We start from the raw sequence: 21,166 nt of genomic DNA on the forward strand, positions 1-21,166 counted from the left end.
ACTATGTAATCTCAAAATAATCTCTCTGAGCCTCAAACTTCCCATTCATTTATGGGGTTAAAAAAGGCTTAAAAGATAGTATCTGTACAGTAAATAGAAGAGACACAAAAGTGTCAGCTCTTTGGGTGTGGGGCTTGAACACAGAGCCCTGCACATGCTAGGCAAGCACTCTACCCCTGAGCTATGCTCCTGGCCTAGATGTCAGCTCTTTTTGTCCTGCATCATGCACAAGTCTTTTAATTTATCTAGGTCACTCTTTCTGTATCCACAAAATGAATTGGTTAGGTCAGAAGACTTAAGATCTCTACTATGAGTAAAAATGCTATAGTTCTATGACTAACAAATCCAGACAAAATGAAGGTAAAAATATAAACTTTTTAAAGGGTACCCTTTATTTTAAAGGTTTTTTTTTTTTTTTTAGTCTTTTTGGAATCGGGGATTGAACCCAGAATGCCACACCTGCAAAGCAGGTACCTGCTTTGCCACTGAGCTACCTCCAGGCCCCAGAAATATAAATTTTTTAAAAGATCAACTAAGCAAATTAAGCAAAGCTTCACTTTCACCTATCACCTAGGCCTAAACCAAAATTATTGTCAGAAACCTAAGATTACGCCAGGCATGGTGGCACACGCTTGTAATCCCAGCACTTTGGAGGGTGAGACAGGAGGATTGCACAGGTTCGAAGCCAGTCTCAGCTACTTATTAGTAAGGCTCTCAGCAACTTAGTGAGACCCTGTTCCCAAATAAATTATAAAAATAGGGCTGGGGGTGTAGCCCGAGGTAGAAAGCCCTTGGGTTCCATCCCCCAGTACCCCCCACACACAAAGGAACCTAAGATTATGACCTGAGAGTAAAGTCTTTTTACTTCTTTATGTTAGCAATACAAATAGAGCAATAAAAATGGCCAACCCAAAAGAACCTCCAGAAATATTAAACTCTTCCAAACAGAATATGGGTACTCATCCACTCTTCTTAGTGGCATCAAAAAATTGGTAGAATTGTATTGCCTTTACCCATGGTTAATATTTAATTAGCAACTTAAGCAACATTTGACCAGGGGACCAAAAAAAAAAAAAAAAACAAAAACAAAAACAAAAAACTGATAGTGTTAATAAGGAAAAGGCTAGATAATAATAGCCCTTCTATGGCCTCTGAGAAAATTGGTTAGAATAAGTTGCTGAGAAATTAATTTCCTTGATCACAGCAAACTAAGTAGTCAATACAGGTTATCCAGTTCTACATTTAGAAAGTGTTAAATAATGCCGGGCATGGTGGCGCACACTTGTAATCCCCGCGCTTGGGAGGCGGAGACAGGAGGATCGCGCAGGTTCGAAGCCAGCCGCGCGCTGGCTTAGGAGACCCTGTTTCTAAATAAAAATAAAAAAAAAATAGGTCTGGGAGTGTAGCCCAGAGGTAGAAGGGCTTCCAGGAACCCCAGTACCACCAAAAAAAAAAAAAAAAAGTGTTAAATAATGCCGGGCGTGGTGGCGCACGCTTGTAATCCCTGCACTTGGGAGGTGGAGACAGGAGGATCGCACAGGTTCGAAGCCAGCCACGATGGCTTAAGAGACCCTGTTTCCAAAATTAAAAAATAGGTCTGGGAGTATAGCCCGGAGGTAGAAGGGTTTCTAGGAACCCCCGTACCACCATAATTAATAAATAAATAAAATGTATTAAATAATATACACGTTTACAAATACGTAAAGATATTCACAAACTAGTGCTGCACGAGAAAAAGTTTCCTACTAATATCATGAACCCTGTGTGTGTGGGGGGAGGGTGCTGGGGCTTGAACCCAAGGGCTATACTTCTGAGCTACAACCAGGGCCCTATTTTATTATTTTATTTTGAAACAGGGTCTTGTTAGGTTGATATGTCACTACTTGTTGAGGTTGTCCTTAAACCAGGGATCCTCCTTTTTCAGCCTCCTAAATTCTGGGATTACAGGCATACGCCACTACACCTGGCTCCATACCCCCCTCCCTCATACTGGGGATAGAAGCCAACAGCATTCTACCTCTGAACTACTCCTCCAGCCCTATTTTTTATTCTTTATTTCAAAACAGGGTTTCACTGAATTGCAAAGAGCCTCACTAAGTAGCTGAGGCTGTTGTGAACTGTGATCCTCCTGTCTCAGCCTGAAGAATGCTGGGGTTACAAGTGTGTGCCACCACACCCGGCTCCCATTTTTTTTTAACAACATGGACAGGAACCTTTAGAACTCTTTATCTTTAGGAGGTAGAATTAAAAGAGATTATTTTCTTGGTTTATTTATGGGTTCTCATTATCTATTTTTGTATAACAAAGGTTACTTTAATTCCTAACATATGGCTGCCAGAGTACAATCTCCTTGTCACAGAGATGCACTGAAAAAATAGGGTTAAAACTGATTAGGAAACCGGGGGGGTTCAACACAAAAAAGACTCATCACCTAGACTGTGACAAACACAGAGAAATGCAACTGGTTGTTAAAGAGCTCTATGAACACAGAGAAATGCAACTGGTTGTTAAAGAGCTCTTTGCATCTTCTTAATTTCCCAAGTAACCAACCAACCAATCATCTTTCCCCCCTCCATCCCTTCCTCCCTCTTTTTAATACTTTTCAGAAGGAAGTAAAACATCTTCAGTATATCTTTGTACTAAATTCCCTGCCTCAAATCCTATTTTCTGTTTATATTAACAGCCTGTTTTTCAAAACTACTGTCCTATATCACCAGTTATCTGTGGTTTAGAAGCATTTAAGTTTAGTTATAGGATGATAAAACTTTCTAGGTATTCAGGTATCATTCAGATATATCAGAGCTGCAATGAGTAAAACTCTAGCCATCTGCTTTCTAAAGGGATTTGCATACTTGTAAACCAATAGAAACAGTAACATCAATTATTTCATTTGTAGATCATCTACTGAACAATTTATAATATAAATTTATAAATCTAAAATTAAAAAAAGAAATAACTGGGGAGTTCAGTTAAATGGGGTTCCATCTCCCTTTGACAACTGAAGCTCATTCTTACCATGTATATGTGAAAAAAAACCAACACTAATAACAGAAAAATCTAAAGATCTCGCCTGGCGTGGTGGTGCACACTTGTAATCCCAGCATTCGGGAGGCTGAAACAGGAGGATTGTGGTTTGCGAACAGCCTCAGCTACTTAGTGAGACCATCCGCAACTTAAAAAAATAGGGCAGGGGGTGTAGCTCGGAGGTCAAATGCCCCAGGGTTCCATCCCCAGACCCACAAAAATAAATAAATAAACAAACAAACACATAAATATCTCTAATTCGGGCACATTAGAGGTAACATCATCAGGATGAGTGAAAAAAAAAACATAAGCAGGGACTACACAAAGTAACAAAGACTTGGCAGCTTATTTTTGCAGTGTTCTATCCTTCATTCTGTTTAATCCCTTGAATCTGTGTATACCAGATTACCTACTCTCATCCCCAAAGTTAAATAAACAACTGCAAGAGGTTATCTTGCTCTACCTGTCTTTGAAAGCACGGGAAGGTAATGGCACGGCAGTTGAATGACTTAGGACTTGTTTCCTAGACGTTTGGTCCTGCTGAAGTCTGCATCCTGACTATTCTTCAGAGATCTACCTGTTCAAAGTGTGGTCCCAGGGTAGCACCATTAGGAGGTGGTAGAACCTTTAGGAGGTGGGGCCTAGTGGGAGGTCCTTAGATACGTGGGGGTGTGTTCTCAAGAGGAAGGTGATACCCTAGTTTCTTTCCCTTCCTTTACTTTGGTACTTGAACTTGAAGCATGTGGTTTTTGCTCCTCCACACATACACTCCAACCAATATGCGCAGCCTTGCAACAGCCCCAAAACAATGGGGCCAACAGATCATGAACTGGCACCTCCAAAACAGTGTGCCAAAATAAAACTGTTCTCCTTCTAAGTGAATTATCTCAAATATTGTTACAGTGACATGAAGCTGACAACACAAGTACTCCCAGTTATTCTGAAAACTAAATTTATTTAAGGCCAGGTTATGTATTAGCAACTTGCTTCAACCAGGATAAAAATCAATGTATTTAAAAAATTAAAAGGGAAGAGCTGAGAACATAGCTCGGTAGTAAAGTAATTGCCAAGAATGCACACAGACTTGAATTCAATCTCTAGCAGTGCCCAGAAAAAATAAAAACAAAAAATACATGGAATGGAAATTTTGTTATTGTTCAATTAATCACCCTATGTACAAAAACACCTAAAAGCAGGCTAATATTTTCATTATTCTAAAATACAAATATGACAATTTAAAAAACACCGCAGGGACCCGGGCGTGGTGAGTGTCGTGGTGCACACTTATAATCCCAGCATTTGGGAGGCTGAGACCTGAGCCCAAGGATCGAAATTCCCAATGATGGAAATTCATGGACAGCCTTAGCTCTTTAGTGAGGCCCTCTGCAATTCAGTGAGACTCTGTTTCAAAATATATTCACCGACAACCTCAGCTACTTAGTGAGGCCCTCTGCAACTCAGTGAGACCCTGTTTCAAAATAAAGAAGAAAAAACAGGCCAGACATGGTGGCACATGCTTGTAATCCTAGTATTTGGGAGGCTGAGACAGGAGGATTACAGGTTCATGGCCAGCCTCAGCTACTTAGTGAGGCCCTCTGCAACTTAGTGAGACCCTGTTTCCAAATAAAGAATAGAAGCCGGGTGTGGTGGCGCAGGCTTGTAATCCTTGCACTTGTAAGGCTGAGACAGGAGGATCAAATAGGTTCGAAGCCAGCCTCCCAGCCTCCGCTACTGAGGCTCTCAACAGCTGTTTCCAAATAAAGTATAAAAATAAGTCTGGGAGTATAGCCTGGGGGTAGAAAAGCCCCTGGGTTCCACCCCCACCAAAAAAAGGGAAGAAATAGAAAATAGGGCTAAGGTGTAGCTCAGAGGTAGAATGCCCCTGGGTTTCACCCCCAGTACCACAAAAATAAACAAACAAAAATATGGCTGGTGGTGTAGCTCAGAGATAGAATGCCCCTGGGTTCAATCCCTAGTACCAAAAAAATATATTTTTAAACAAATTCAAAAGACTCAATAAAATAATTCCTCCTTTTTACTTTCCAAATTATACTTTTATTGCTCAAAAACAACTGACTTCCAAGATGTTGGATTACTACATAGGCATTAGCCTTCTCACCAGCCCCTAATAAAAAAGCAGTAAAGTACACAATGTGGAGTAAACTCATAGCAACAAAGTGAACAGGGAAAGGGGTCATCACCAGACATTTTTAACAAATTCTAGATGAAATGTAGACAAAAGTATATACCACAATCTCACTCGTTTCAAAAGTAAAAAAAAAAAAAAAAGTAGATTAGATTAGAAGGCAAAAGATTACCAGATACTGGGGAGAGACAGGGAAGGGTGGCTTAATGGGCACTAAATTATAGATGGCTAGGACCAAGTTCAGGTGTGCTACTGCAGAGTATGATGACAGGAGATAGCAATTGTTTACCATATATCTCAAAAACCTAAGAGAAATTGTTTTGAACATATTCACCAAAAAGGAATGATAAGCATTTATAGTAACAAATATGTTTACCCTATTTTATTATCATGAGGACTTCTGGATTTGGGTACTGTGGATAGAGACCAGGAGTATTCCATCCCTGAGCTAAACCCCCAGTCTTGTTTATTTTACTTTTTTTGTGGTACCGGGATTGAACCCAGGGACATTCAACCTCTGAGCTATAACCCAGACCTTTCTATTTTTTATTTTGAAACAGTCTTGTTAGGTTGCTAAGAGTCTCACTTAGCATGATTTCAAACCTGCAATCTTTCTGGTCTCAGCTTCCAAGTACTAGGATTACAAGCATGTGCTACTATACCTGGTTATTTATTTTGAAATATGATCTCACTAAACTGCTGAGGCTGGCCTCAAATCTGTGACCCTTGGATTCAACCACATAAGCACTGGGATAAAAGGCATGTGCCACTCTACCCAGCTATATATACTGACTTACACCATGTATACATGTATTAAAACATCACATGGTCATCCCTTTGTATGTATAACTTTTTTTTTAAGTACTGAGGATGGAACACAGGGGCATTCTACCTTGAAGCTACATCCCCCCCACCCTATTTTTTATTCTTTATTTTGAAACAAGGTCTCACTGAGTTTATGTATAACTTTTTAAAATGTATCATTTAGCCAGACACAGCCCAAGCTTGTAATTGCAGTACTGGAGAGCTGAGACAGGAGGGTTGCAGGTTGGCAGCCAGCCTAAGCTACTTTAGTGAGACTCTGCAACTTGGTGAGACCCTTTCAAAATACAGAATAAAAAGCCGTGTGTGGCGGTGCATGTTTATAATCCCCCTGCTTGGGAGGTGGAGACAGGAGGCTCATGCAGGTTCAAAGCCAGTCTCTCTGGCTTAAGAGACCCTGTTTCCAAATAAAATATAAAATAGGTCTGGGAGTGTAGCCCAAGAAGGGTTCCATCCCCAGTACCACCAAAAAAAAAAAACAAAACAAAAAAAAAAAAACACCAGAATAAAGTGGGCATGGTATTGCAAGCTTGTAAACCCAGTACCTGAGAGGCTGAGACAGGAGGATCCCAGGTTCAAGATCAGCCTCAGCTACTTAGTGAAACCCTGTTTCAAAATAAAGGATAAAAAATAGGGCTGGGGTGTAGCTCGGAGATAGAATGCCCCTGGGTTCCATCCCTAGTATCACAAAGAAAATTTCATGGCCCAAATAACAACTAAAATGTGCCATGTTTTAAGCAACCGAGCTGCGACAACTTAGCAAGGATCTCAGCAACCTAGTTAAGACCATGTTTTCAAATAATTAAAAAGAAAAAACCAGGCTAGAGGTGTAGCTTGGAGGTAAAATACCTATGGGCACAATCCCTAATACAAAAAAAAAAAAAAAAAAAAAAAAAACAGAAAAACATGATCCTGGAACACTACTTGATAACTCAGATAGACAAGCCTTTACTGATCATACGATTCCTTTACCCTGCTTTATTTTTAATTCTCCTAGCGCCTCTTATTACGATACACAAATACATACGTAGATATATATATATACATACACATACACACACATATCATTGATTCTGTTGTGTTTGTATATGTGGTACTGGGAATTGATTCCAGGGGCTTTATCTCTATCTTTATCCCCCCCCCTTTTTTTTTGCGATACTGGGGATGGAACCCAGGGGCATTTTATCTCTGAGCTACACTCCAGCCCTATATTTTATTCTTTATTTTGAAACAGGGTCTCACTGAGTTGCAAAGGGCCTCACTAAGTAGCTGAGGCTGGCCGCGAACCACAATCCTCCAGAATACTGGGATTACAAACATGCACCACCACATCCGGCGGGGCCTTCTATCTCTGAGTCAGACCCCCAGACCTACACACACATTTCGTGTGTGTGTGTGTGTGTGTGTGTGTGTGTGTGTGTGTGTGTGTGTGTAAGTAGGGACTGAAGCCAGAGGCATTCTACCTCTTAACTACAACCCCAGCATTATTTTCTTATTATTTTGAAATCAGGGTCTTGCTTGATTGATGAGAATCTCACTACTTGCTGAGGCCATCCTGGAACCTGCAATCCTCCTATCTCAGCCTTCCAAGTACAGGGATTACAGCACAGGCCTGGCTTTCTTTTCACTTCTTAATCCTGCTGAAACCAGGATGCATTTCCTAATTCATAACATTTACAACTACTGTCAGCCAGGTGGCAGCCTTGTTACAGTGAAAACCGTCAGAGGGTATCTTCTGGAAAGATTACAAAAACACCAGCATCAAAACATTTCAGATCAGACAAAAGACAATTCTTATTTGCTTGCTGGTATCACCCCCCACTGCACTCTCAACAAGGTAGGACACTAATTTTTCTTTAAACTTCTTATCCTTTACACATAGAACAGTGACTGATACTTATCAGATATTTGATGGGGCAAGTTTTATTATTTCTGAAATTGGAATGGGCCCAACAAAATGATTCCCACAGAACTGGCTGTTATTTTCTTCTTAGTGGAACATGATAAAAATGGCAAGTTTTACAAGAAGTGACATTTAAAACTTGAAGAAATTCAGCAACAAAAAATGTGGAGCAAGAGAGAAAACAGTCAGTGCATTTGATCCATTTCAAAAGATGATCCCAACAGTTGGTAAATCCAAGAAACAGAAATAAAGTTTACTATTAATTTTGAGATCTAGAACTGAGTATATAAATACCTAAGGAAATAAAAACAGATGTGACTGCCTCCTCAAAAGGATAGTAAAGCCAGGCTACACTGACAGTCCCAGCTACTGAAAAGGCTGAAGTGGAGCCCAGGAGTCCAGCCTAGGCAACACATTGAAGGAATAAGTTGTGAATGTTTTTCACTATAAGATAAGTAGAAATATAATCACATGAAGACTATGAGAAGGAAACTCACACAAATACAGAACGATGCCCAGGGCCAAAGAGACAAAGTTGGAGTCAAGCACCTCCAGAGATGTCAACTGGCAATGATGATGGAGACCTTGAACTGTGGACTTACACAAATCTCTACAGGGTGACATCAGCACTTGTTGCCTACTAAGGACAATTATGCCATGTTGGTCATCGGAAAAATCAAGGAAAGGTGTGCAAGTGTATCCTTTGTGCCCGGGACTGAAAACTCGGACACCCCTAGGCGAAATAACTCGCTCTCCTTCACTGAGACACTCGACATTCATGCATCAACCAGGACTACAGACAGCACACTGACGGGGCTGTAGGGAATCCTAGCACACAGTTATACTACCCTAACTTTTCAGAGGGAAAAAAATTACTCAGCACCCCCCCCCACCCAGAGCTCCCATGTCCCCCATTTTTGTTGGTGCTGGGGATTGAAACCAAGGGCATTCAACCTCCGAGCTACGTCCCCAAATCTTTTTTGTTTTTAAACAGGGTCTCGATAGTTTGCTGAGAGACTCCTACATTGCTGAGGCTGTCCTCGAATTTACAATCTTCGAGTCACACCCTCTCAAGTACTGAGATTACAGGCGTGAGCCCCCATGCCCGGTTCATCCCTTATTTTTATTCAACGCCCCCCATTGCACCCGAGGCTACCCCCGCCCGGCATAGTCCCAGCGCTCCCTTCCCCAAGAACAACAAAGTTCGGGAACCTATGCAAAAACTCGACTCTATTCGAGGGAGGCTAAGAGCTTAGGGCCTGCTGCCTGGATGGCGGGGGGTCCGCGACTCGGAGAACGCTGACCGTGACACACACCCAGCTTAAGGAACCCCACCGTCAGAAGCACCCAAGGGCCCGACACTGTCCCCGCAAAAGGCAGGACACCTTACCCGGGGGAAACGCTTAGGAAACCCAAGTGGCCCCGGGCGGGCGGTCGGCAGGCCATTCAGACCCCGCCCTTCCCTCCCAGTCCCCGGCAGCCAAACCATCTCAAAGTGTCATAGGACCGAGATGAGCGCGCCAAAGCAGGGCCCACCCCCGGGAGCCGCGGGTCCCTCCCCTTCCTCCCTCGGCGCGCGCGGCGCTCATTCATTCCCGGGGCCGGCGGAGCGTCCTCCCCGCCGGGCCGTCCCTGCACCGCACACCCACCAGCCGCTTTGTCTGGCGCCGGCCGGAAACCGGGGCGCGCACTCGAGCGCGCGCCCGCACAGCCCCCCGCGCCTGGGGTGGCGGGGCCGCCGCGCCCCAGCCGGGGGTCGGAGGCCCTCCGGGGCCCCGGCCCGCACGCCCGCCCCCCGGGACCCCGGCCGCGGGCACTCACTTGAGCAGCAGCTGGTCGTGCTCGGCCTTGCACTTGCCCAGCTCGATCTGCAGCTTGGCGCGCTCGCGGGCCGTGTCGTCCAGCGCGCGGCGCGCGTCGGCCAGCTCGGTCTCGTAGAGCGCCTTGAGCCCGGTCAGCTCGCGGCCGCGCACCTCCTCGCGCTCCGTCACCTGCAGCTGCAGCGCGCTGTTCTCCGTCTCCAGGCTGCGCACCTTGTCGATGTACACGGCCAGCCGGTCGTTGAGCTCGCGCAGCTCCTCCTTCTCCTGCAGGCGCGACAGCCGCGTGGGGCTCAGCGGCGTGCTGGGGGCGCCGGCGCGGCTGCCGGCCCGCGGCGGCACGGGGGTCGCGGTGGCCATGGCGGGCGGCGGGCGGGCGGCGGGAAGGCGCGGCGGGGCCGGGGCCGGGGCTCTACCGCGACCCGCGCGCGCTGCGCAGAGGCCGGGGAGGGAGGCAGGCACCTGGGATGGCGGCGGCGGGCTGCCACCGCACAAAGGGCGCGGGGGGAGCGCGGCGAATCAATCGATCGCAGGAAAGCCGCACTCAGGCGCGCGCGGGCGGCGGCGAGGGTGACCGGGAGGCCGAGCCGGGTGCGCGCCGCCGCCGCCGAGGCTCCCGCCCGCAGCACTTTGTTTCCTCTGGGCTGCGCGGCGCGGCGCCGGGTGGGAGGGCCGCGAGGGGCGGGCTGGAGCCGAGCCGCGGGGGGCGGAGGTGGCGCGGGTCCGGCGCCGCGCTCCCCAACATGGCGGGAGCCACGTGACCTTCACCGGCCAATCAGCAGCGGGCGGCGCGCCCCTGCGGCTCGGGGGCGGGGCCTGTGAATTCAAACTGGGGCCCTGGGGCAACCGTCGCGGGCCTGGGCGTGGTCGGGGTGCGCGAGGGCGGCCGGGAGCGACGCGCGGACTGCCCGCCCCCGGGCCTGGCTGGGTCGCGGCCGCCGCGCGTCCCGCCGCCCCTGGAGGGCCCCCGGAGGGGCCGGGCTGGCGAGTGGCGGGAAAGAGCCCGAGGTTTCCGGGGCGGGTCCGCGCCGCAGCCCACACTCGGAGGTTCAGGGAAATTCAAAAGTAAACGTTTCAGAAAGCCACGGCGACCCTGGAGAGGCTCGGGGCGGCGGGCGGGCGTGGCGACCCGCTCCCCGCCCGCCCAGGCTCCGAAATGGCCCGCGGCCCGGCCCTGGGCGTTGCGTAATGGAGCCTGCAGCTCGGCCGGCGGCTCCGGGGGCCGCCTTAATTTCCTTCTCGGATGGGAGACAGTGTATCAGAACACCTGCTCCGATAAAACTGAGATTTGTGTCTGGAAGCGGACAGATTACTTATGACAGAAAAGCCAGCAGCCCTGATCTTAAGTCATATGCTACAAATTTGGTTGCGCAGTCGTTGATCCGTTTGTTTTAAGAATTTTAAAGGTTTATAAGACCAAAAGTAGCTCACAAACGATCTGATTGACAGGGCTTGAGTAAATAGCACAAGCGGTCGTGTGGATTCCTTAGAATCCGATGCCTGAAAAATCTGAACTTGTGCCGGGCGTGGCAGGGCACGCCTGTCATCCCAGTACTCGGGATGCTGAGACTGGAGGGTCACAGGTCCCAGGACAGTCTCCGCAGTGAGACGTTCACCAACCTAGCAAGACCCTGTTTCAAAACAAAAAGTAAAAAGAGCAGTGACTGAAAGGGTTCAATCCCCAGTGCAAAAAAATCCGAACTTGTTAACAGTGAAATTTTTGCTTTAAAAGAGGCTCCCGCTGTGATATTGACAGCTAGTTCTAGTAGAACTTTCATTAATTTCCCTAGAATTTCTTTTTTAACTTTTAGGTTAACGATTATTGAAACTCTGCCCCTTGGAATATCCGTCCTCACAAACTACCCTGTGGTGTGAGAACTGGGTTATTTCTATTTGAAAAATGCATATATTTACAGAAAATTTTTCACTAAAGCTGCCCAGCAGGCAACAATATTTCATTTGAACCTGGGTTTTTGGTGTGTGTGTGTGTGTGTGTGTGTGTGTGTGTGTGTGTGTGTGTGTTACTAGAGATGTAACCCAGGGGCATTCTATCTCTGAGCTACATTTCCAGCCCTATTTCTTTTTTTTAATTTTTTATTTTGAAACAGGTCTCTAAGTTGTGGAGGGCCTCACTAAGTTGCTGAAGCTGGCGGGGAACCTGCGATCCTCCTTTCTCAGCTTCCACAAGCATGCACCACCACGGCTGGTTTGAACTCTGTGTGTGTGTGTGTGTGTGTGTGTGTGTGTGTGTGTGTGTGTGTGTTTGGTGGCACTGGGAATTGAACCCAGAGGCATTCTACCTCTGAGCTAAACCCCCAGCCTGATTTTATTTTTTACTTAGAAACAGGATCTCAGTTGCAGAAGGCCTCGCTAAATTGTCGAGGCTGTCTTCTAACCTGCGATCCTTCTGTCTCAGCCTCCCAAGTACTGGGATTACAAGCGTGCACCACCATGCCTGGCAAACCTGGGTTTTTAATTAACCCCAAAGACTAGCTATAACTTAGCAGCCACATAACAACCTGTTGGCCCATAATGTTCTTTAAATATTAATCAAAGCCAGCCAGGCACAGTAAAGCATGCCTGTAATCCCAGTACTCAGGAGGCTGAGACAGGAGGATTACAGGTTCCAGGTCAGCCTCAATAATTTAGCAAGACCCTTTTTCAAAATAAAAAATAAAAGTTGGGCATGGTTGTATACCTGTAACCCTGGTACTTGGAAGGCAGAGACAGAAGGATGACAGGTTCCAGGACAGGCCAAATAAATAGTGAGACCCTCACTAACCTAGCAAGACCGTTTCAAAATTAAAATGAAAAAGGGCTGGGGATGTAGCTAAGAGGTAGAATGCCCCTGGGTTCAATTCCTAGTACAAAAAAAAGAAAGAAAGCCGGAAGGTTTGTAATCCCAGCATTCGAGGGGCAGATACTAGAGGATAGTGGTTCTCGGACAGCCTCAGCTACTCAGTGAGGCCCTTGGCAACCTAATGAGACCCTGTTTCGAAATAAAGAATAAAAAATAGGGCTGGGGATGTAGCTCTAAGGTAGAATGCCCCTGGGTTCCATCCCCAGACCCGCACCAAAAAAAAAAAAAAAAAAAAAAAAAAAATGGGAACAATTCCTACCTTGCAGAAAAGCTTTGTAAAGATTAAATTCCATGGCTAAATAGTAACTCTGTAACTCTTACTAATAGTAATCTTGTGTGTCCAATCAAAAGCAATAAGAAAGGAAGGAATGGATGATTTTCAGCATAGGTTTAGGCATTTGCACACATTTTTGATGAGATACTTTTCTAAGTGTACACTTCTACACTTCTAGGCTTTGTCTTCCCATCCCTAACTCTACCCAGAGTATGGCTTTTTTTTTTTTTTTTTTTTTTTTTTTTTTTTTTTGTGGTCCTGAGCATTCTACCTCTGAGCTACATTCCCAGGCCTATTTATTTTGAAACAGGGTCTCCCTAAGTTGCGGAGGACCTCACTAAGTAGCCAAGGCTGAGTGTGAACCTGTGATCCTCCTATCTCAGCCTCCCAATATTGAGGTTACAAGCATGTGCCACCACACCCTGCTTTTATTTTATTTTTCTATTTTTATACACAGTCTAACGATGTTGCAAAGGGTCTCACTAAATTGCTGGTCCTGAACCTGCCATCCTCAGCTTGTCTCAGCCTCCCAAGTACTGGGATTACAAGGGTGCACTGCCATGCCCAGCTCTAATACAACCTTTTTTTTTTTTTTTTTTTTTTGGTGGCACTAGGGATGGAACCCAGGGGCTTTATACCTCCGGGCTACACTCCCACACCTATTTTATATTTTATTTGGAAACAGGGTCTCACTGAGAGCCTCACTAAGTAGCTAAGGCTGGCTTTGAACCTGCGCAATTCTCCTGTCTCAGCCTCCCAAGTACCGGGATTACAAGCGTGCGCCACCATGCCCGGCTGAGTACAACCTATTTTTTCCTTACTCTTTTTCATGCTGTTTGTTTAGGCGTCTTCACTCAAATCATTCCTGGAATCCTTTTGCCTTTGAAATTTTCCCTAATGAACTAGAAGTAACCAATACTATGTAAATTTGGTTAAAAAATACTTCTTCCTTCACAAGAATAACCATGAGTTCAACTACCATGCCTGTGTTTGCCATACACTCTTAGTTGTCAGGGCACATGATGTCTCATTGTTGGTTACGTGGTACCATGCCACTTTCCTCTCCCAGGTTCCTCTATAAGTCACAACTACCTCACATACATACAGACTTCCTTGGCATTTGTCCTACTTCCTCCTGGGTATCATTTGGATCTGGGTCAGAAAAACATAGGAAACTCAAAACATCTGGGAAGGAGGGGCCCCCCGACTAGGATGGATGGGAAAGGAGGGGCGGGCGGCGGTGGGGGGGGGGGGCCTGAGAGCCAGCAGTAACCCACCTTTGTCCCTGGAGAGGGGAGAGACAGCTGGCAGATGGCGGAGTAGACAGTGCAGACAAACAGGACAGCTAGCGCCCAAGCACAAAATGAAAACAGTTGCCAAATAGTCTCTCCATGTATATTTGCTGAGAGGATGTTGGAGAAATCACTGAATACAAGCCTTTTACTGAGCCAGATTGTTTCATTTAATACAGTTTACAAAACTGACTCTTTTCAGGACAGGCTAGAGACACCAGTCTCAGCTTTTAAAGTCCATTAAATTGCCTAGGATGGGCTAAGCCCTGGGTAGATCCCCTACACCGCAAAGGAAAAAAAAAATCAATTATTAGAAAAGATTTGAAAAAGCTGGGCAAGGTGGCGTATGCTTATAATCCCAGTACTTGGGTGAGACAGGAAGATCTCTCCTTCATTCAAGGCCAGCCTCAGCTACTTAATGTGGTTCTCTGCAACTTGGTGAGACTTTTCAAAATAAGGATTTAAAAAAACAAATCGGCTGGGGGTGTAGCTTGGACTGAAACAAGCCAGCACCATAAAAAAAAAAAAAAAATTTATAAAAAGACAAGAAGCCGGGTGTGGTGGTACACGCTTGTAATCCCAGCATTTGGGAGGCTGAGACGGGAGGATCGCAGTTCAAAGACAGCCTCAGCTACTTAGTGCCACCCTTTGCAACTTAGTGAGACCCTGTTTCAAAATAAAGAATAAAAAGTAAGCACCGGGCGTGGTGACGCACACTTGTAATCCCCGCACTTGGGAGGCAGAGAAAGAAGGATCGAGCAGGTTCAAAGCCAGCCATGCTGGCTTAAGAGACCCTGTTTCCAAATAAAAATATATATATAAAATAGGTATGGGGGGTGTAGCCCAGAGGTAGAAGGGTTTCCAGGAACCCTAGTACCACCCAAAAAAAAAAAAAAAAAAAAAAAAAAAAAATAGGGCTGGAGGTGTAGCTCGGCAGTAGAATGCCCCAGGGTTCAATACCCACTACCTCAAAAAAAAAAAAAAAAAAAGAATACAAATGACAACATGTCTGAAACAATCTTCTTCATGCCATCATCTTTTAGTACCTAAAACCCTGGCAGTGACTTAAAAAAAGAAAGTTCCATTGCAGTGTGAAGGCAGACACCCCGTAGGACTCTCACATCTGATTCTGGTGTGCTTCTTGACTGAGGGTTAGGAATGGGTTAAATGTTCCAAGCTTACAGATGGTTTGGCCTCACAGAAGCCCCTCCTGTTCCTCCCTTGTGGGCCAGCAGAGCAGAATGCAAGAGCAGTCTCCTCTAGAACTATGGTGGTCGGAAGGGGCAGAGAGCAGCCAGCAATCCCGCTCATCTGCAACATCCACTCTTTCGGCTCTCTGGCCTTCAGGGCAGATCTTGCCAGCCTCTGTAATTGCATAGGCCAATTCCTTAAGATCTCTCCTATATAAATATACTCTCCATATGTTCTGTTCTTTGGAGAGCCCTAATACACCTTCCCTCGACCCATACCATGGATGTGAAGGGGCTAAAGAAAGCCATCAGATAAGCCAGGCCTGGGTTCGCACACTTGTAATCCCAGCATTTGGGAGGCTGAGACGAGGTTTGCAAGTTCACAGCCAGCCTCAGCTACATTGTGAGGTCCTCTGCAACTTAGTGAGACTCTGCTTCAAAATATAGAATAAAAAATAGGGCTGGGGGATGTAGCTTGGAGGAAGAATGCCCCTGGGTTTCACCCCCAGTACTGCAAAAAATAAGAAAGAAAGCCAGTAAACTGAAAGTGATAGGGAAGATACAGACTGGCCTGAGTGTAGTGGCCATCTGAGACACAGCAGAACTGGAGACAACTCAGCAGAGACACTGGGGACAGATATAACAGGCCAACATTGTGTGTGTGTGTGTGTGTGTGTGTGCGCGCGCGCGCGCGCGCACATGTATGTGTTGAGGGGGTGAACTCAGGGACATTCCACCTCTGAGGTATACTCCCAGTGCTATTTTATTGGTTTTTTTTTCTTTTTTTCTTTCTGTTTTATTCATTTATTGGTACTAGGGGATTGAACCCAGAGGCTTTCTATCTACAAGTTATACCCCCAGCCCTATTTTATTTTTAATTATTTTTAATTTTTTATTGGTGCGCTGTATTCATATATCATAATAGGATAAAACTTGTGTAGACATACATGCACACATCACCCAGTTAGCCCCTACCCAACCCCCACCCCATTCCCTCCCCATCCCTCCTTCCCATGCTTGGCTTAGTGGTTGACATCTAATATTATAGCAATTTATCCAAAAGTAACAATGATAATCTCACATAACAGATTCATTTGTCTGATATCAAACTTTTGATCACTTGGAAATAACATTTCAGTATTTCTTTTTGCTTTCTTTCTTACCAGAGGATATTTTTTCTTTATTTTATTTATTTATTTATTTATTTATTTTTTTTTTTTTTTTTTTTTTTTTTTGGTGGTACTGGGGTTCCTGGAAGCCCTTCTACTTCCAGGCTACACTCCCAGACCTATTTTTTATACCTTTTTTTTTTTTTTTTTTGGAAACAGGGTCTCATAAGCCAGCGCACGCGGCTGGCTTCGAACCTGCGCGATCCTCCTGTCTCTGCCTCCCAAGCGCGGGGATTACAAGCGTGCGCCACCACGCCCGGCTTTTCTTTATTTTTTTAAGGTAAAACTATCGTACTTTTTTTTTTTTCAGAAAAAATCTATCCTAAAATGAAATATGAACTCTAAATGCCCAAAACAATCTCAAAAAAGAGCAAAGCTAGAAGATGTACATTTTCTGATTTCAAACCTTATAGAGCTACAATAATTGAAACAGTGTAGTACTGCTATAAAGGCAGATACATCAACCAGTGGAGTAAAATAAAAAGCCTAGAAATAAATTCCTCCATATATGGTCAAGTTATTTGGACAAAGTTTCCAAGAACATTTGGTGAAGGAAATAATAATCTTTTCACTAAATACTGTTGAAAAATAATAATTACATGAGAAAGAATAAAATTGGACCCTTACCTAACACTATATACAAATATTAACTCAAAATAGATAAAAGACCTAAATGTAAATCTTAAGACTATAAACTTTTAGAAGAAAACCTGGGTCATAACACTTCACAACACTGAAATTGGCAGTGATTTCTTGGATATGATTTCAAAGGCACAGGCAACAAAAGAATAAACAAACTTTCTAAAAAACAAAAAAATATTGTACATCCAAAGACAATGTAAACAGAGTTAAAAGTTACTGATAGAATGGGATAAAATATTTCCAAATGCTATATCTGAATTATTTTTAATTTTGAAACAGGGTCTCACTAGGTCTATGAGAGTCTTACTACTTGCTGAGGCTGTCCTCAAACCTGTGATTCTCCTGTCTCAGCAACAGGAGAGGTATTTCAATGCTAGGGGGCTGTGCTGGTGTTGAGGGCAAGGCTTTGGGGGTAGCTCCACAGCCAACAGGGTGTTACCCTGTCAGAGCCTGCATGCTCAGTGGAGGGAGAAGCAGCCACAGAGTAGAGCCTGGCGGTGGCATAAGCCCTCAAATGCTCTGCTGCACTGAGCCTATGGATTTTGAAGTCAGTAATTTACAGATGAGGAGTTTGACAAGATATGATGGAACATTCCTAAGGGGAGGAGAGTTCAAGTTCTTCATAAGGATCTGATAAGAGATCACACTCTCAAGATGGGGAAGAAGATACACAGCAGAGTGTAGCAACATTCCCACAAGGAACTGTGTAAGTGTTTGGAATCATTTCAAAGCTGCCCAACACACACCCAACCCCATGGAAGTTAACTGACAGAATTAAACTAAATAGCCCTTCCTGGACTAAAATGATCCAGATCTGAATATGGAAAAAGAGGGAGGAGAAAGAGAAAAAAGAAAGAAAAATTCTTTAAAGGATTAGGATACTTCAAAAGTCATATTCAAGAGTTGGGATAGTGGTGCTTGAGAGGCTAAGACAGAAAGATTGCAAGTTCAAGGACAGCCTCAGCAACATAGTAAGAAAGTGAGACCCTGTTTCAAAACAAAAATAAAAGGGCTGGGGGTGTAGCTTAGAGGTATAAAGGCCTGGGTTCAATCTCAGTACAAATAAATGAAGCTGGGTGTGGTGGTACATGCTTGTAATCCCAGTACTTGGAAGGCTGAGATTGGAGAATCACCAAATTTGAGGCTGGAGAATTGCCAGGTTTGGGGACAGCCTCAGCAAGTAGTGAGATTCTCATCAACCTAATGACACCCTGATTTATTTATTTATTTATTTATTTATTTATTTTTATTTATTTATTTTTTGGTGGTACTGGGGGTAGAACCCAGGGGCTTTCTACCTTCAGGCTATACCCTCAGACCTATTTTATATTTTATTTGGAAACAGGGTCTCACTAAGTTGCTGAGAGCCTCACTAAGTAGCTGAGGCTGGCTTCGAAGCTGTGCAATCCTCCTGTCTCAGCCTCCCAAGCGCGGGGATTACAAGCGTGTGCCACTACGCCCGGCCGAGACCCTGTTTTAAAATAAAAATAAGTGCTCACTTCGGCAGCACATATACTAAAATTGGAAAGATACAGAGAAGATTAGCATAGCCCCTGTGCAAGGATGATATGCAAATTCGTGAAACGTTAGAAGAAAAATTAAAAAATAAAAACAAAACAGGGCTGAGGGCATTGCTCAGAGGTAGAATACCCCTGGGTTCAATCCCCACTACAAAAATAAGTGAATAAATAAATCATATTCATTTTCTCACTCCTTAATGCCTGCATCCACTTTCATCAAACATCTGTTGAGCATTTGCCACTATGTACCAAGCAGCAAAGACTGAGGCATATGACCTCTGTTTAGAGGAGCTCAACAGTCCACTCATGAACAAGCATGCACACCTATAAACAGTCTCAAAATGCCAAGTACCGAAAAGGCATGAGCCTAGTAGTTAGGAGCACTAAGGGCCGGCAGGTCTCTGTGTTGAGCAGGAGGGATTAAAAGATATCTGAACTGGGCTTCTAAGAATGCTGGACTCCAGGGACTGACAAAGGGATTCAGTGTGGAGACCTGGAAAGGGTGACTGTAGCCCCCTGGGAGAATTAGAAGAAACCTCGGGTGGAAGCTCTAATCTCTTTATGTTGCGCTTTTCGTTTTAAACCACACCACACAGGTGGTGCTTTAAACTAGGAATCAGGCCGGGCGTGGTGGCGCACGCTTGTAATCCTAGCATTTGGGAGGCTGAGATTTGAAGCCAGCCTCAGCTACATAGTGAGGCCCTTTGCAACTTAGTAAGACCCTGCTTCAAAATAAATAATAAAAAATTGGGTTGAGGGTGTAGCTTGGAGGTAGAATGTCCCTGGGTTCCATCTCCAGTACTGAAAAAAAAAAATTTAAAAATAAGAAATAAAATCCTGGGGCTGGACATGATGGTGCACAGCTATAATCCCAATACTTGGGAGGCTGAGACAGAAGGATCACAAGTTTCAGGCTATCCTAGCCATTTTGTGAGGCCCTGTTTCAAAACAAAAGAAACAGTTGGGGAGGAGTAACTTTGAGGTAGAATGTTCCTAGGTACAAAAAAGAAAAAAAGAAAAAGCGCATGGGAGGACAGAGTCAGGCCACATGTCATGTCACACTGCTGTGGAGACAGAAGAAGTATAGGACACAGCTGCTGCCTCCTGGGGCTCCTGAGTGGCCTCCCGCACCACACCAGCATGCACAGAAAATGACCAGACCAGACAGCCCACGCCTGCCAAGACCCCATCGCCACTGTGTTCTCTTGGAAAAAATCACCATGAGGAAACTGCACTCCTTCTCAAGGTTTTCAGAAATGTGTTGTCATGTGTAAGAGATTGGTTTCAGCCGGGCGTGGTGGCGCACGCTTGTAATCCCCGCGCTTGGGAGGCTGAGACAGGAGGATCGCGCAGGTTCGAAGCCAGCCTCAGCTACTTAGTGGGGCTCTCAGCAACTTAGTGAGACCCTGTTTCCAAATAAAATATAAAATGGGGCTGGGAGTATAGCCCAGAAGTAGAAAGCCTCTGGGTTCCACCCCCAGTACCACCCAAAAAAAAAAAAAAAGAAATTGGTTTTCTTTCTTTCTTTCTTTCTTTCTTTCTTTCTTTCTTTCTTTCTTTCTTTCTTTCTTTTTGTGGTACTGGGGATAGAACTCAGGGACATCTTACCTCTAAGCTACATCCCCGGCCCTAATTTTTATTCTTTATTTTGAAAAAGGGTCTCACTGAGTTGCAAAGGGCCTCACTAAGTAGTAGCTGAGGCTGTGCGCAAACCACGATCCTCCTGACTCTGCCTCCCAAAGGCTGGGATTACAAGTGTGTGCCACTACGCCCGGCTGGCTATCATTTCCCTCTCTTAACTTCTTCATTTCTTTCATTTACTAGACTTCCTTTAAATGATTTCAGTTGTGTTGACCTCAAAATGAGGGACAGAGAAATGACTTCTCAATTGTTATGGGGAAAAGGGAAGTCATAAAGTCACAGGAGTGAGTCCAATATATGTATTATGTAGAACGTATATATTAGGCTTTTTTTTGTGTGTGGTATCAGGGGTGGAACCCAGGGGACTTTTCTACCTCCAGGCTATACTCCCAGACCTATTTTTTATACTTTATTTGGAAACAGGGTCTCACTAAGTTTCGGAAAACTTTACTAAGTAGCTGAGGCTGGCTTCAAAACTGTGCCATCTTCCTTAGCCTCCCAAGTACTGGAATTGCAAGCGTGCGCCACCACACCCAGCTGATTAGGCATATTATATACTTATATACACATATGTAATTTCACTGGGTCTTTTTGCATTGCTGAGTGTTGGACCTGGGACCTCATGCTTGCTTAGCAAGCACTCTGCCACTAAGCCACATTCCCAGCCCAGCATATTTATTTATTTTATTTATTTTTTTTTATTTTTTTGGTGGTACTGGGAACCCTTCTACCTCCGGGCTACACTCCCAGACCTATTTTTATATATTTTTTTAATTTGGAAATAGAGTCTTTTAAGCCAGCGTGGCTGGCTTTGAACCTGCCCGATCCTCCTCCTGTCTCTGCCTCCCAGGCGCGGGGATTAC

General features: G+C 44.9%; 1 protein-coding gene across 1 annotated transcript in view; it reads right to left on the reverse strand.

Moving 5' to 3' along the window:
- Window positions 1–10,075, reverse strand: part of LMNB1 (lamin B1) — a gene marked incomplete at both ends in the record, with an annotated part of 54,395 nt that extends 44,320 nt beyond the window's left edge. Inside the window, one exon of the mRNA XM_080699574.1 lies at window positions 9,717–10,075. Within this exon, the coding sequence (XP_080555700.1) occupies window positions 9,717–10,075 (359 nt within the window). The remainder of the gene's footprint in view (window positions 1–9,716) is intronic.
- Between the last annotated feature and the right edge of the window lie 11,091 nt (window positions 10,076–21,166).

The sequence above is a fragment of the Muscardinus avellanarius genome, assembly GCF_963383645.1.
Source record: "Muscardinus avellanarius genome assembly, chromosome: 7".
NCBI lineage: Eukaryota > Metazoa > Chordata > Mammalia > Rodentia > Gliridae > Muscardinus > Muscardinus avellanarius.